Source organism: Panthera onca, chromosome A1 (assembly GCF_046562875.1).
Source record: "Panthera onca isolate mPanOnc1 chromosome A1, mPanOnc1 haplotype 2, whole genome shotgun sequence".
NCBI lineage: Eukaryota > Metazoa > Chordata > Mammalia > Carnivora > Felidae > Panthera > Panthera onca.
The window spans coordinates 232493197-232510409 of record NC_138339.1 but is presented as its reverse complement, the minus strand read 5'-3'; the positions used below and the strand labels follow the sequence as shown (position 1 = coordinate 232510409).

The window sequence follows — 17213 nt, the reverse complement described above, 5'->3', positions numbered from 1 at the left end:
ACAGAAGAAGACACATAAAGGCAGCAGTGCAGAATATTCAAAACCTGGAACTTCAAGGTTGTAGGACCATGGCCAGTGGATATACATAACATATGACTTTATCACCTCCCTTAGAGGTGACAGAAGTCCTCCAATGGTTTAAAAAAAATTTTTTTTAACGTTTTTATTTATTTTTGAGACAGAGAGAGACAGAGCATGAGCAGGGGAGGGGCAGAGAGAGGGAGACACAGAATTGGAAGCAGGCTCCAGGCTCTGAGCTGTCAGCACAGAGCCCCACGCGGGGCTCGAACTCACGGACTGTGAGATCCCTCCGACGCTTAACCGTCTGAGCCACCCAGGCGCCCAGAAATCCTCCAATGGTTTTTAAAGATAAAGCCTCACCCTTAATTGGCACAGAGGCCTCCAAAAATAAACTTGCCTCCATCTACTTACAGCCTCATCTCCCACAACTCTCTCCATACTCTCTGAACTTTAGCCACACAGACCTCCTTTCCCAGCTCAGTTTTTGCGCAAGCAAATTTGCCAGTAATGTTCTTTCCCATACTCTCCTACCTTTCAGTATCAGCCCAAGGATTCTTTAAGTTATCCCCATTATATGGTAACACAGTAGGAGTCCATTTTATCGCGTTATATTTGGAAGGCAACACAGTATAATGCTTTGAAAACGGATGATTGGGTCCTTGGGCATATTTGAACTCTTTTGTCTTGCTTTCCTTGACTATAAAGTTGAGATAACCATAGAGCCTACTTCATAAGATTATTGAAGAGATTAAAGGGGATAATTCACGTAAAGGGCTTAGAATTCTATCGCGAGGAGAGCCCCAATATATGTTGGCAATTATCATCCCTCCTTCGCTCCAGGTCACCCGCCCCACCCCCAGCAGTTCCGCTGCTCCTCTTGCCTAGGAACATCAGCCCGATTCATTTCTATATTCTTAGCCTCCGCACAGGGTTCTGAACATAGCAGACCTTCGTTCTATGGTTTTAAAGAATAAACTGGCAAAGCCTCGTATTCTACTTTTGCCTTTTTCTAGCTGAAACGCTGCAAATTATTCATTGCACCTGTGCCTCGTTTGCCCTCACGAAAAATGTAGTCTCCTCTTCGAGGTTTTGTATTCACTAAGGGGATGCATCTACCAAAGCGCACTGCACATCTTCAAATACCGTACCAACGGTGGATGTTTATCATTAAGCGGAGGTCCGCGTCTTCCCTCCCCTCCGGCACATCTCGTCCCGACCCCACCCTCCCCCCAGCCCACACCCTTACTGCGCCCTTGGCCCCGGGTCCCTCGGGACTTCAGGCGTGGGAGCCTCGGCCCCGCGCGGCTCCCTCCCGGCGCCCCGCGCCCTCCTTCCTTCCTCGCCCGGACGGACGCACTTCCGGCGGATGTGGGGGGGGGCAACCCCGGAAACGGAAGTGAGCAGTGGGGCCGGCTGACGGTAACGGGGCTGAGAGGCTGTTCACTGAGCAAGTTGAAGATGGTGAGTGAGCCCCCGGGCGACCTGAGTTCCCGGCGGGTTCGGGACCCTGGCCCGGCAGGAACAGGCCGCCTCCCCCTGGCTCGTCCCGGGGTGGCGGCGGCGGCGGGAGGATGAGGCCGGCCTCGGGCGCCATGATCTGTCGAGTCACGGGGTTGGGGGTTTCGTGGCTGTCGTCCGGGCTGGGCTCGGCGCGGGTCCCGCGAGTAGCGCTTGGGCTTCATCCCCTTCGCTTGGTTCTCTTCTCTCGGTCTGCGCCCCCTCGTCCCCAAGTCCCCAGTACCCCCCGGCTCCTTCCTCGTGGTTGGCGCCGAGCTGGCACATCCGAGAGTGCAGCCTGTGATGCCGCGCTGAGGGGCCCCAGAGGGGCGACCCTTGGGGGCCCAGAGCCCTCGAACTCCTCGCCCACCCCCGACCTCGGAACTGCTTTGCGAACAGACCCACAGCTGAAAGTCTCCTTTTCATCTCTTACCTTTACAGACATTTCTGGGGGCTTGTAGTGTGCCAGACGTTGGAGGGGGTAAAAATCAAGGCAGTTGTTACTCCCCGTGTGTCTGTGTCTTTAGTGCATCCCTTCCCCCCTCCACTCCCTTTCCCTCCTTGTAACGTAAAAGTAGTGATGCTTGGGAAAGACTCCTGAACCGCCCTGGCCCCTGATTCTGATACTAGGCCATCTAAATCTAGAAAGCTTGTGTTGGTAATATTGCTGATTATTGTGAAGATGTTGTATAAACTCTCTGCGGTGTAACTAGTGATACTTTTCATAGATTTGGTTTTGTCTGCTGCTTTAGCAGAAACATCGGGTGCCTATCCTGATGTTGTACAGAAGGAAATTGGGGGGAATGGTAATAGTAGAACCCAGAGATCAGAATTCTCCTTTTCTTTCTGCATAGAAGAAACTTTCCTTCTGTTACTTTACAATAAAGCAATGTGGGAGGAGGAGAGTGTTCCTTTCCTGGTGGGAAAGTACCAGGAGATACATTTGGTAAGGTAGAATCATACCACTCTGGTCCTGGCAAGAGTTCAGGTGCCTGGGAGGATAAGTAAATGGGGCCAGAGACATTGTATGCCTTGATCATAGTCACGTAGTAGGTTAGAGACAGGCCACACTGCATAGATTCCAGATTCGTTTCCTGATCAACCTTGACTTCTGTGTTGGGGAACCTGTTGTGTAGGTTCTTGAGTTCCAGGATGAGGATATTGGGCTTTGTTTTTCAGACTGGACATTGGTGAATCGGTGAAAGGTTTTTTTTTGTTTGTTTGTTTGTTTGTTTGTTTTTTAACAGGTTGGTGGGGAAGATTATATGTGTTAGGAAAACCTTGAGATGCAGAATTGGAAAGTGGAAGAGTCTAGAGACAGCAGTACCCAGCAGAGTGCTGTTAAGGTTACCCAGGTGTGAGGTCTTGAAGTAGGGCGGTAGATTGAAGAAACCCTGGACAGGATAAAGTACCTGACCAAATAAAATACACGGGTGAACCCAACAGTCGACATAAAACGCTGGTTTCTCAGAGTAGTTTCTCCTAGCGTAGTGTAAGGCTGCTCACCAAGCTACCTGTAGCTGCTGTACATTTTTCTGCAGAATTACAGGGTTATTGTATGTGAGCAACACGTGATTAAAAGTTAGCTCTTGTGTGTTCCCTGTTGTAACATTTATTGCATTTTATTTGCTTGTCTAATTTATCTTCGTTAGCCTCAACCCTGGGGAAGGTGTACATTCAGCATCTACCAGAACACCTGACACATAATGGGTGTTTAATAAATCACCTGCTGATTATTAAATGGTTTTTATATTTAAATATAATTATTGAATTTTTTTGATTAAATGTTTTATAGCATAGATGTGATTAAATGTTTTATAGCATAGATGTGATAATACAATAGTGCCCAATGTACTGTGAGTCTTCGGTTTTGTTTACATTATGCCAATTAGATTTATTTTTCGTAGGGTGTACCCTCTTTCAGAAACCAAATACTTTCTCAACGTCCCTTTTTTTCTTAGCTTCTGTGACTTCATTCTTGTAGCCATTCTATTCATTCTTAACCCCGTTTCCTTGTGCTTTTTTATTTTTTAAGGAATAGTGGTATCCAGGATTCTGCCCTCGACTTTTTTTCATTCTGTGCTAATCATTCCAACCTAGGGGAAGAATCTTTCCGATGAAATTAATTCTGATCATGCCAGAACCTTCAGAGGCTCTCTCAATTTCAGAATAAAACCTGAATTTCTTCGCATGTTCGAGCCTTTTTTTCATTTTGCCGGCCTGCCTTTACCTCTGCCTCACTGAGACATGGAGTTAGCTGGTCATCTCAAACTACTTGTAGCGTATTCATTTATGTCTCTCTTTTTTTTTTTTTTTTTAACGTTTATTTATTTTTGAGACAGAGAGAGACAGAGCATGAACAGGGGAGGGTCAGAGAGAGGGAGACACAGAATCTGAGACAGGCTCCAGGCTCTGAGCAGTCAGCACAGAGCCCGACGCGGGGCTCGAACTCACATACCGTGAGATCGTGACCTGAGCGGAAGTCGGACGCTTAACCGACTGAGCCACCCAGGTGCCCCTATGTCTCTTTCTTTTACCCGTGTTCTTTTGTCCGAGAATGCCTTTCAATATGACAGTATTCAGAGATCAACTCCGGGATCCTATCTACTCCCAAGTTTGATATTATTTAGTGTACCATGTATAATCACCCTACCGTAATGCTAAGTCTCATCATAATTGTCTAGACTATGGGCTCTTTGAGGGCAGAGACTTTATTTTTTTGTTTAGTGCTTAAACAGAGTTTTTTACATAAATGTTCAGTGTAAGTTTTAAAAAGTTTTTGTATTTAATGGTGTTTTTGGTTGTGTTGTAGAATGCCAGAGGACTTGGATCTCAGCTAAAGGACAGTATTCCAGTTACTGAACTTTCAGCAAGTGGACCTTTTGAAAGTCATGATCTTCTTCGAAAAGGGTATATGGGTGGGGGGGAGGGGTGGAATTGTGACTTTGACTTTGTTGTAATAAAATGTTCCTGTGAATTCTTTTTCACAGTATTCTTTAAATATTTTGATAGGCCATAAATATATATTTAATTTGGGCCATAGCAAGTAATATACCTTAGACTGGGTGAGTGTGGGCATGGATGTTTTTTGTTTTTCTTTGATTTTTATTTAATTTACTTCTTTAATTTATATCCAAGTTAGCTAGCATATAGTGCAACAGTGATTTCAGGAGTAGATTCCTTAATGCCCCTTCCCATTTAGCCCATCCCCCCTCCCACAACCTCTCCAGTAACCCTCTGTTTGTTCTCCATATTTAAGAGTCTCTTGGGGCACCTGGGTGGCTCAGTCGGCTAAGCGTCCGACTTCAGCTCAGGGCACGATCTTGCAGTTCATGAGTTCGAGCCCCACGTCGGGCTCTGTGCTGACAGCTCAGAGCCTGGGGCCTGTTTCAGATTCTGTGTCTCCCTCTCTCTCTGACCCTCCCCCGTTCATGCTCTATCTCTCTCTGTCTCAAAAATAAATAAATGTTAAAAAAAAAAAAAATAAGAGTCTCTTATGTTTTGTCCCCCTCCCTGTTTTTATATTATTTTTGCTTCCCTTCCCTTGTGTTCATCTGTTTTGTATCTTAGAGTCCTCATATAAGTGAAGTCCTGTGATATTTATCTCTCTCTGACCGACTTTGCTTACTGTAATACCCCCTAGTTCCATCACTAGTGATCCATGGCCAGATTTCATTCTTTTTGATTGCCGAGTAATACTCCAGTGTGTGTGTGAGTGTGTGTGTTTGTGTACCACATCTTCTTTATCCATTCAGTGGATGTTTTTGTAATGAAGAAATGTTTTAATGGTAGTGGGTTCCCAGGTTAGGGCCTCCTTCTAGGAGCTGTCACCCAGGAGCATGATTTGCTAGGATTCTCCTTTTTGCTACTGCTAACTTGGAAAGCCATTGTGTCCTTATCTTATTTCCTACTGGAGTAATTCTCTGGGAGACACTAGAACACAGCAGATACAGCATTAACTCTGGACTAGGCCGCCTGGGTTTTGATCCGCTCTTTACTAGATGTATGCCTTTAGCAGGTTACTTAATTGCTCTATTTCTCAGAGTCTTTATATGTGAAATAGGGCTGTTAATAGTATAAATCTTATTTTGAGGAATAAATGAGTTAGTACATGAAAAGTAGAACAGTCCCTGACATTAGTAAGTTCCCAGTAAGTGTTAGCCGTTGTTATTTTTCTTCTCTACCCTCAGTGCACAGTTGTACCCTTGATTTCTTCCATGTTTCTATATGTTTAGGTCTCGATTTCTAGTACTTCTTGGCAGGTTGCCTTTCTGCTTAATCCAATAAGAGTAGCATCTGAATTTTGAATTCTATATGTAATTTTAAGATATTTAGGTCTTGCTATAACAGAATGTTGTTCTAATACTGGTGTCTGGGGACAGATAGGATGCCTTGTTATTATTGTCTTTCCATTTTATAGTGAAAGATGCAGTTTATAGTCTTTGGAATTAGAGAATATAATTTGATTTATGGCATAGTGTAATCAAATTCACGAACTAGTCAGTAGCCAAGTTCTGATGGTTTGTTATTTATTTATTTTCACATAAAATGCTCCTTTTTCTTCCTGGTTAGACTATAAGATTGCTGTGGACAGAACCATTTTCAAATTCCACTTGTAGGATACTTCTGTACAAAGACAGTATTCAATAAATGGTTGTTGCAGGATTTCTGTGGTTTCTTTCAGCTTTCAAATCCTGTTTTGGCAATAAGAATAGTTATCTTTATATATCTAGAGTGATAAAGACCAGTGGTCTGGTTCTAGCAGCGTGTGACCTTACGTACTAGGTGTTCAGTAAATGTGAAACACATTGTTCAACATGTGTTATTAAAGATACGTTAAATATTGAATATGTATTGGACCTAAACAGAAGGGGTGTAGATATTTTGTATAGTAAAGGAAGCACGTCATCAAATAATAGTAGTTTTAAACATACTTTATTAAATTTCTTCTAGATAATAGGGCATCGTTCAAACACTGTTTTTTGAAGGGCTCTCCCTAGTTAATTGACTACTAGTATCTATAATTGGTACATTTTAAAATAGTTATATAGTAGATTTGACTTTTTTCCTCTTAATGTTATATAACTCGTTATAATTCATTATGTTACAATTCATAGTTATATGAATTTTAACACATGTATCAGTTTCTGTAACCACTGTCACAGTCAGGACGCAGAGTGTCATCGTCCCCCAAAAGTCCCTTGTGGCATTCTGTTATAGATAAACGTATTGATAGATGTGATTTTGAGCTTTAGGGATTGAGTGATTTATCATCTACCTTTTAAATGTTTATTTTCAGCCTGCCTTGTGTGAAAAATGAACTTTTGCCTAGTCATCCTCTTGAATTATCAGAAAAAAATGTAAGTATGTTACTTGTATTTTTACTTTTCTTCTCTAGTAGAAGAATAGTTTTAGTAATACTTATGTGGTTTCATTTATTAGGACATTTTTGATTTTGAGCATTTGACCATGAAGAGTATGAGGACTTATTTTCAGTATCCTTGTAGAGTAGGCTTCAAATTATCATTATACTGCTTCACTAAAGCTCTACACATTCCTTCTTTTGTCTTTTTTATGGATGTTTCTTTTTTTTTCTTTTTTAAATTTTAACTAGGCTCCACGCCCAGCCTGGGGCTTGAACTCATGACCCTGAGATTAAGAGTCGCATGCTCTACCAGCTGAGCCAGGTGCCCCTTTATGGACATTTCTGACAGCCAATCCACCATTCCTCTCATAATATTTCCTCATTTGATGATCCTGTTTTCTTTCATATTTTTCCTCTGCCATTTTTGCTATCGATCTCCAAATCCTCATCTCTAGCCTTGACCTCTTTCTCAAGCCCTGCACCTCCAAGGTACTGAGGGACATATCCTCTTATGTGGTATAGTAGGTACATAGATGCATATGACATAATCCCCATCCTGGAGGGGCTGAGAATTTAACGGGAGGACAGGCAGTGGATAGGGGCTATATAAAATGCTATAGAGGACGAAGACGGAGCGACCACTTGTGCATATGGCTAGTGGAAGGCTTCAGAGAGCAGACATTTGAATAGTTTTAGATCAGTCACTCCCAAAGCGGGTATAGCCTGGATGGATGTTGTAAGGCAGCTTACAGGGTTTCTAAACACACGTTCAGAGCAAGAATAAAGAGGTGTCTTATTACTTCAGGAAGATGGTGCAATGTTATTATTAATAAGATGGGGCTCACTCAGATCAAGGGAGGAGACAGTCTCACTTTCCCAAGTATTATTTGGAATATTGGTTCACTTCTGGGCAATACATGTTAAGAGAAACTTGGACAAATCTGAGTGAGACTGGCCCAGATGAAGAGTTAAAAAATCATACAGTTGTTTTGAGACTCAGCTTCTATCTGCCACCTCTGTGTAGTCTCCTTAATCATTTAGCCAGGTAGTGGGAGTCTCTTGAAATTCTCTGGCACTTTCTGTTATAAATCCTTCAGCACAGGTTGTGTAATTGAACTATCTAGGTTTGAATTCTTGGTACCATACTTAGCAGCTAAGTGAACTTGGGCACGTTTCTTAATTTCTCTTTAAGTCTTAGTTTCTTCATCTGTATAATGGACTTAGTAATAGCCCATGACTTGGCACGTGCTGACTTAAAGTAGCTCTCCGTGATTGGGAGCTATAGTAACGATAGGGAAGATGGCCATCGTTATTCATACCAGTGGTTCTCAACTAGGAATGATTTTGCCTCCTCCAGGGGACGTTTGAAAAGGTCTAATTGTCACAAGTGGTTGGGGAAGAAGGATCTTCGGTAGTGGCGTCAGTTGGACGGAGGCCAGGGATGCTGCTAAACCTCTTACAGTGTACAGGACTGTCCCCGTGCACCACGACAGATAATTGTGTAGCCCAAGATGTCAGTAGCTCCAGGGGTTGAGAAGTCCTGATCTGTATGTGATGTTTTCCCAGTTCGATCGTACAACCTTCTCCGTGGTAGACTGGTTGTCATACTTTGCCACAGAGCCTAATTCTAATTTTGCATGTGGTTGTTAGTGGTTAAGTATATGTTGACTGATAATTGCAGTTTGACAGCATATCATAAGGTGGATACATTCGTCAAAGTTTATAAAATTGAATCTTTTACATAAAACTGTATTTACTTAATTCAGTATTTAAAGGAAACCCTTCAGTGAGAACTTCAGATTATATACCCATAATGAAATGTTGCATATTTTCTCTAAGGACCGTCTGTTAAAATTTTGCACTCCAGCTACAGTAGTTAAAAACCATATTGCTTCATATCCTTTAGACTTCATGTATATGGCCCCAGGTTGTGTCTCAGTGGGCACTAATCTCTCAGTAAGTATTTGATTAAAATTCCTTAGCCTGCCCCTGCCATGACTTAAAAGCTTATCAAGAGAATGTAGTATAATAAAAAATGATCACACAGGTCACTTTAGCTTACTATAGTTAACTTACACAGACCTTTGTAGCAGTCTGTCTGCAAATCATATCTGCTACCCCTAAGAGCCATTTTAGGAAACTGTATGATTAGAATCCATGAATGGAGTTGATTCATTTTGCCTGAAGTACATTAAATTGTACAAGTTTTTTACAAGTAATATCAATGTTTAGTAAAAATATGATTTCAGAAAAAAAAAAATTCCTTATTAGCACCCAGTGCAAACTGGACAGACTTTAGAGTTTTGGATCCCTACCCCCCAGGAATCTACTACTCCAAAGAGTGGAGTTTAAACATTATAGCCTAATTAACAGGGTGGTATAATGGGTGTGATTATTTCTTTTGTGAAATCCTTTGAATTGTATATTTTCATACTGAGAAATTCACCATTTTTGTCACTTGTATGTAACTATTTCTGGATCTCAGGTTATTTATACCTTTCTGTGTTTTACCAGTTTTGCGGTAATTCTAATCAAAAGCACTGAAATGTTTTGTAAATGTATTTTTGCAATGTGAAAAACATTGTTTATCTAAAGTTTTGTAAATCCAAGTTTTAGGGGTAATTTTATGTTAGTGAAGTACCCTATACCTGCATGCTGGATAAAACAGACGTACGTACTCTAAACTTTATTTTATTGACAAAAGTGTTTTGTTTTTATTTCAGTTATGGATAGTAAAATGCTTTGTCTAAGTGTTGTGTTATACATGTATCAATGAAGTTTTGAAAGCAGAGTGTTGAGTGTAACCTTTCAACTTCCATTGTTGTCCTGTGTAGTTCCAGCTCAACCAAGATAAAATGAATTTTTCCACACTGAGAAACATCCAGGGTCTGTTTGCTCCACTCAAATTACAAATGGAATTCAAGGCAGTGCAGCAGGTGAGTTTGTGCATGTCAGCTGTGATACATTCCACCTGGGTGTTGCTATGGACCGGAAGGACTCTTCCCTAGTCATAGCCCTATAAACCTTACTTTCTCTTCTCTACAGCCTATTCTACTTTGTCCCCTTTTAGGATAGGACCCCGAGTCCTACTTTATACAGAAAAAAAAGAAGACATTAAGCGGAAGACTTCAAATTTAAGAGCTCAGTGCCAAAACTTACCTGCATCTGCTTTCATGTTTTTCTTTTTGGAGGGTTACATTGAATTTGAAATGCCTCTAGAAATATCCACGTGTGGTGCGTGGCAGGCAGTTTGCATATAGCTGGGTACCCCTGTTGCTAAAGAATAAGATCTTTAGAAATGTCCTTCCAGGTGTAAGAACTGTCCTCGACCTGTGTTCTAGGTTCTGCCCTCTCACACCACGTCAGAGAATTCCCTTTTCGTGGATCCTTTCTGTAGCTGATGTCTTCATCCTCTCCGTCTACTTGCTCAGACTCCTCAGCAGTGTTTATGTGCATCCTGACCTTTTCTGTCTTTAAAAACAACCCAAATGTTGTATCAGTCCCTTTATAGCAACTTCTCGCTCACTAAATGTGCTTTTGCCAGGTTAGTGTCTTAGACTTGCCTCTGTTTGCTGCGTATGTGCCTTTGCCTCTTGTCCACTCAACCCACCGTTTCCTGGCTTCCATCACCAGTGAAACTGCTCCTGAACAGTGTGGACGTCTGGATACCCTCCTTTTGCTTGGTCTCCCTGTGGTGTGTAATACCAATGACTCCTTCCTTCTTCCCCTGGCTTTTAGGACACCACACTTTTCCTGATACTCCTTCCTGTCTGAAATCGCCTTCTCAGGTATTTCTGTGTAGGTTCCTTTTGCTTTTTTCTTCTGCATCTTGCAATACCGGGTTTGTTAGTTCCCGTCTCCAGTCCTCTTCTCATCCTATTATTTCCTACCTATTCCTGTGACTTTAGGTATCATGTATATGTTGATGACTCCCAAGTTTTAATTCTCATGAGCTGTAAACCTGTAGGCTTCTCCAGTTGTAAGTCCCACGGGCACTTCACATTTCACATGTGTGAGTACAGAAGAACTCCTTATGCCGCACATACTCTGTGTCACGTGTGACTAGGTTGCCACCTAAGGCAGCAATTGCAGCATTAACCTTGGTTATCTCAAGCGGCACCTGTCCCCACCCGCCACCCTGCCTCCCACCGTCCAGTCAATTACATGTTGACACCATCGCTTCTGCATTGGTTTTGATCCCCTACTGTGCTTCGTCTGGATCAGTGCGACGACACCCACCCCTGCTGCCCTCCAGTCCATTGTACATGCTGTAGCCACGTAATTTTTGTAAAATACAGAGTTGATTGTGGCACTCCCCTCACTTTGCCCTCAGAATAATACCCTGACTCTGTAACGTGGCTGTGCTCCTGAACTGCCTCTCTTTGTTCTTCAGTGTACTTCGTAGCCTCCTGAAACTACTTTCAGCGTCCTAGTTTTTTTTCTGGCCTTTTGGCTTTTGCACGTGTTCTTCCTACTACTGTGTCTTTTTCAATAAATTCTGTTAATGCCAGCAACTGTGTTGGCTGAGTCGTCCTGGAAGCTGTTTTAGAACTTTTTTTCCAAGGATCAAGCTCCGAAAGAGCATGTGTGGCTCTAACAGTAACCTGGATGTGAATCTTGGCTCCACTGCCTACCAGTCTTAAGAACTTAAACAAGTTAGAGACCTTTCTGAGCCCCAGATCTTGTGTTTGTTTTTAATGTGAAATGGAGTTAACAGGAACAACACTGTCAGGTTATTAGGGTAACTCTGAAGATTAAATACAACATATGTTTGGCACAGAATTGTTCGTTTCCCTTTTATTTTCCTGCTACTCAGATTCCAGTTACATATTGCTCATATTTTGGGCCTAAACTTTTAATTCCATTTAATCCAAAAATCGTCGTCCAGAGTTCTGTCCCCCGCCCCGCCTTTTTCCCTTATCCTTGTGCTGTTGTGGTTCTTGCTTATTGGGATATGTAACAACTGCCTGCTCCTTCCTGCTTTTGGTGCTTTCTCAGGACTGTGTCTGATCAAACTGTACCTACCAGACCCCTTACTCTCTGATTTAACTTACAGGTCCATTTTTGTCTCTTCCTCTGTCTTCCCTACTTTCCTTTAAAAAACAAAAACAAACAAACAAAAAATACATACATACATACATTTGTCAACCTAGAGATTTTTTCATCCTAAATTCTATAAGCCATTAGTAATTAAAAGTAGTTTTAGTCGGTTATATTTTCTTGGGGGAGATAATCTTAACGCCCTGAGATTTCAAAGTCATGATTACTTTAAAATACTGGTATCGTATGGTCACGGACCATCACTCTTGGTATTCTTGTGTTAATATCCAAACTAATCTTACGACTAACAGAGAACACAAAACTTGAAAATTTGGTTTGCTTATATAAAAGTTCATCGAATACCAAGTATGTGCCAACGACTATACTATATACATATTTTACACCACACCGTTCCGCCAGTTTGAGAGGAAGGTGATAGAATCCTGTTTCCCAGATGAGGAAACCGAGAGTGAGACAGAGCAGGTACTTCTACGAAGCCAAAGTAATGGTGAGTCCTAAAACAGTCTGCATCCAGATACCACTGGCTCTACAACCCGTGCTTTCTCTGCTACGCTTACAAACCAGGGTGCAGATCCTATGCTTGATACTTTACTTGAAGGGGCGCCTGGGTGGCTCAGTCGGTTAAGCATTCGACTCTTGATTTCAGCTCAGGTCACGATGGCACGGTTTGTGAGTTCAAGCCCTGTGTCAGGCTCTGTGCTGACAGCACGGAGCCTGCTTGGGATTCTCTGTCTCTCGCTCTCTCTCTGCCCTTCTCCTGCTCTCTCTCTGTCTCAAAATAAATAAACCTTAAAAAAAAAAAAGTTAAAAAAAATACGGTACTTGAAAAAAGTAGATACTGCTAGTTCAGAATGGTATTGTGGTTTTTTTTGTTTTGTTTTGTTTTAAAGTTCATTCATTTATTTTGAGAGCGAGAGTGGGAGAGGGAGGGAGGGAGAATCCAAGCAGGCTCTGCACTGCCAGCACGGAGCCCAATGTGGGGCTCGAACTCATGAACCATAAGATTATGATCTGAGCCAAAATCAAGAGCGGGGGGCTTAGCCTGCTCAGCCACCCCAGTGCCTGATGTTACTGTGTTTTTCAAAGACCTCACAAGTGACTTTGACCTTCCTTTCTGGTTACCAGTACTGTTTTAAAGGGCCATAACTTACATTTTTACTATGAGCAATATGAAACAACATACAGAGTGAAGTCATCAGTTTGCTAAGTAGAGTAGTACTCTTACTAAGCTGGAATTTCTTCAGGAGTTTGATCATCCCACCTTTATTTGGAACTAGATTATGGCGTTAGGCTCTGGGATTTTTGCACGTCGTCATGTGTATGACAGAAGCAAAGCCCCAAAATATGTGCAAACCTGATGGGATTATTAAGTGTTAATAAAAACTCTAATTTTCAGGGTCTTTACATATTTTGAGTAAAGTTTTGAGGAATTTTAAAAAATTTGGTTTGGGTGTAAAATATGAACTGCTGTTTGGTTTTTTTTCCCCCACTGGTTAAACTGTTTATTTAGTTTTGTGAATTTTACAAATAAAGAATGAAGAGCAAGAAGTTAGATTATTTATTGTCCCCCCCCCCCCTTTGGTTTTCTCTAATCTTGCCCTTTCATATTTTTCCTGAAGGTTCAGCGTCTTCCATTTCTTCCAAGCTCAAACCTTTCACTGGATATTTTGAGGGGTAATGATGAGACTATTGGATTTGAAGATATTCTTAATGGTAAGTGTCATTCAGCACCTTTTTATGGAGCCCTAATAATGTACAAGGCAATGGTAGCAAACAAAACCCACAGCGTCCTGTCCTCATCCATATGGCCCTTACAGCTCATTGGATTCACTTGTGTTTATTCATTGCAATGAGACAAAATTTAATGGTAATAACTGTTCTTTAACTGGTTTTTAAAGGTGAAAGTTCTTTGTGGAGTTTCAAGGTTATAGTTACTGCCAATCAACTAATGATAGTCTTTCATTTCATGTCCTGCAGACATAGACTAATGTGTGAGTCTAACATAGTATTGTTAGGGTAGCTTGAACAATGATTGTTGTTTCGGTATTTAAAATATTTGTGGGACACGACTAGTTTTTAAAAGAACTAGAAAAAATAAGAAAATTTTTCCTTAAAAATTGCCTCCCACCCCCAAAGAATTTTTGTGCTACTATAGGTGGTGAATAGGAAAGAAGAATCTGTCATTTTTAACAAAATTCCTTGGATAATTGTATCATGTATGAGATAAATGACTTTTAAGTAAGAACAATACATGCAGCATCCCCTATTTTTTTGCTTCTGAGGAAGATAAACAAATATAATTCTGTCTAGTGTTGTTTCTGCTCGTTTTGCCCCGGCGGTTCAGGAGAAACAGAAAAAACCCAACAGGATTAAATTATACTAGTTTTGCTTGGCTGCTAATGTCCGGTGAGGAAATGCTGTGGACACAACAGAAGTCTAGTGAGCCTGCCCTTCGAGAATCTTTCCTGAGGGAACTTTTTGAATGCAGGAAAACCTGGAATCCCTAAGCTTTTTACATTGAACTTACACCTCATTTTAAATTAGCAAGGTGATAGTTCATGTCTGTATGTTTCTATCTTGCATTTTAAATTAGTTATAAGAACACATTTCCTTAAAAATCACCTCCTGTAAGTTTGTGTAAAGGAAGTGAGAGATGCTTATTGAGCATTTACTCAGTTATATATTTACTATGTATCAGGCACTGAGCCAGGGTCTGAATCTACAATGGTAAAAAAACAAACTGTGCTTTCTAAGGCAGGAGGTAAACGTTCAACAGTTAAACACAGACATATAATTGCAAATTGTGATAAATTCTAGGAATAAAAAGGGATAGGGGTATAGTTTGTTGTTGAGTAGGAGAGAGAGGCACTTTTGGGAATATGACACATAACCTGATTCCTAGAAGATGTGTGAATTAGTTGATACAGTAGAGGTAGAAGCAGTGTGTTCAGGGGTCTGTAACCTGAGAGAACAGCCGAAGAACTCTGATATTGTCCTGTCTAGAAGCTGACAGGTTAGCCTGCCATGGTTTCATGAATCCGGGCAGAAGACAAGATTCCTAGAGACCACAGTTTATTACTACGAGCAGTAGTAGTAGCTGGAGTGTCAGCTTTCTGGTTGGTTCCCTGAGCCCCAGCTCCCACGGAGCAGCCAGAAGAAGGTCAGGTGATGCTGCATATGTTATGTATTTTATTACAGGTAGAGGAACCCCCAGGTAAGGGCATCTGAATCTTTTACAATAGGCAGTAAGGCTTCCTGTTCTGTGCTCCAGAGGAGACACGATCTTTGTCTTCTTCTTAGTCTGTTCACTTTAGTAACAACTTTGGACAGAGAGCCTAGAACAAAGGCAGGAAGTGTATCCAAGGCTTACAGAAGCATGAGAGACGCATGGAGAATTGTCTCAACACACATAAGAGTGTGTTAAGAAGACCTATGTGACTGGAGGGTTTTGAGTTCAGTGTTGGAAGTGATGAAGTTTTGCTTGCTCATCAGGGAGTACTTGGCCAAGAAAATTCTGCACATTTTACGAGGAAGGGAAGGGAATATGAGGAGGGCAGTAGTAAAGTCAAAACAAGACTTTTAATGCTGAAAGGGATTTCTGTTTACTCTGGTTCCCTCACTGGACGGTGGTTAAACGGCCTGATGGAGAGGCTCAGTCCTCCCTCATGGTCTCACAGCAGGCGTTGGAGTCACAGGCCATCGCCCTGCTTATGTGGCGTGCTGTTTTCTGGTGGAAGTGACTTATTTAATAAGCATGTACTTTATTAAACTCAAAGCTTAAAACGGTTTAAAAGAAAGTTGTCATTATACAAATTAACGTATTCTTTAACAATTTAAAACATTACAGCTGAAACTCAAGTCCTCCATGATTACCCCCAAACCCATTTCTCTTTTATTCTTCATTTACTTGCTATTTATATTTAGTGTATTTCCTTCCAGACTTTTTCCTGTATGTCTTCATACAGATATATATATAACCAGAAATATTTGGCATTGCTTAGTGTTTTGTTTTTTTTAACACAACAGGTATACTGGGTCTATCTTAACGGTATGCGTGATACCTCACTGCATTTATTGATGGTTGCTTTTTTCACTTATTCACATGAAACAGTGCTGTAGGCAAACATCTTTGCCTATCATTTGTACTCATGTGCAGGCATTTTTTTTTTATAAGTTTAGATTTTGAATGCCTGTTACATACATAGCAGTTTACTCTGTTATTAATAATTACAGCAGCGTCAGTTGTTGTTAAGGCTGCTTTATGGTGCGATGAGTGCAGAGAGTATATAGATGACCGAACCGATGTGATACAGTAACCTCTAGTCTCTTAGGAGATCCAGCGAGGAAACATCCAGACCTGTAATCATTATTTTAATGTGGGTGGTTATTTATTTTTACAAACTGATTTTACAGTCTAGTTCATTGGGTTTTTTAATCCTGTTTGTGGAGTAGGGGACAGAAATGGAAAAAGGCTTTGTTATTTTCCAACTTACTGTTAGTATTAATTTTAAAAGCTCTTCTAGGTGTATTGTATGGTTAAAATAAGTCTTTTGTCTGACTCATCTCTAAAAATGAGTGAAGATTTAAAAAATTTTCTTGGTCTAGGATTCTGATTTATGTTTGTGTATGGAAGAGAGTACAAAACAATAGAAATAAAGCGTTTTTGCAAACTAGATTAAGAGACTGCTCAATTTCTTGATTAAAGATTGTTTCTGGGAAGCCTCTGGAAAACTTCAGAGCTTTGAAAAAGAAGAACGTTTTCAGAGTGTTGTTGTTTTTGTTTGTTTGTTTTACAGTCAACTGTATTGAGGTATAATTGACATACAATAGAATGCTCTCATTTTAAGTGTATATTCTGTGAATTTTAGCAAATGTGTACTGCTGTGTAAGTGTCCCCCAGTCAAGATATAAAATGTTTATCACCCCAGAAAGTTTGCTTGCTCCTTTTGCAGTCAGTCCCTCACCTTTGGCCCCAGGCAACTGCTCGTCTGTCTTCTTTCATGTTAGTTTTGCCTGTTCTAGATTTTCATGTGAGTGGAATCATTGAATTTATCTTTTTCTGAGAATCTTTAATATGTTTGTTTTTGTTTGTTTTCAGACCCGTCACAAAGTGAACTAATGGGAGAGCCACACTTGATGGTGGAATATAAACTGGGTTTACTGTAATCTCTTGTGCTGTGCATGAAAATAGAGGGGCTGCATCTTGTTTATAGTCCTCTTTTTACTATAATTTGATGTACACGACATTAAAAGTACTGACATCTGAGAA

The 17213-nt window shown here is 41.0% G+C and overlaps 1 protein-coding gene across 1 annotated transcript; it reads left to right on the top strand.

The window, feature by feature from the left end:
• The first annotated feature begins 1101 nt into the window (after positions 1 to 1101).
• Positions 1102 to 17213, top strand: POMP (proteasome maturation protein). Its single transcript, XM_060637462.2, has 6 exons — positions 1102 to 1482; positions 4331 to 4428; positions 6818 to 6878; positions 9718 to 9819; positions 13564 to 13657; positions 17043 to 17213. The coding sequence occupies exons 1-6, from the start codon at positions 1480 to 1482 to the stop codon at positions 17108 to 17110; spliced, it is 426 nt and encodes a 141-aa protein (XP_060493445.1). The 5' UTR covers positions 1102 to 1479; the 3' UTR covers positions 17111 to 17213.

Excerpts from the sequence above, each read along its gene's own strand:
- POMP (XM_060637462.2), top strand. Across the intron at positions 9,820-13,563 it reads AATTCAAGGCAGTGCAGCAG|GTTCAGCGTCTTCCATTTCT; the intron begins GTGAGTTTGTGC and ends TTTTTCCTGAAG. Across the intron at positions 13,658-17,042 it reads ATTTGAAGATATTCTTAATG|ACCCGTCACAAAGTGAACTA; the intron begins GTAAGTGTCATT and ends GTTTGTTTTCAG.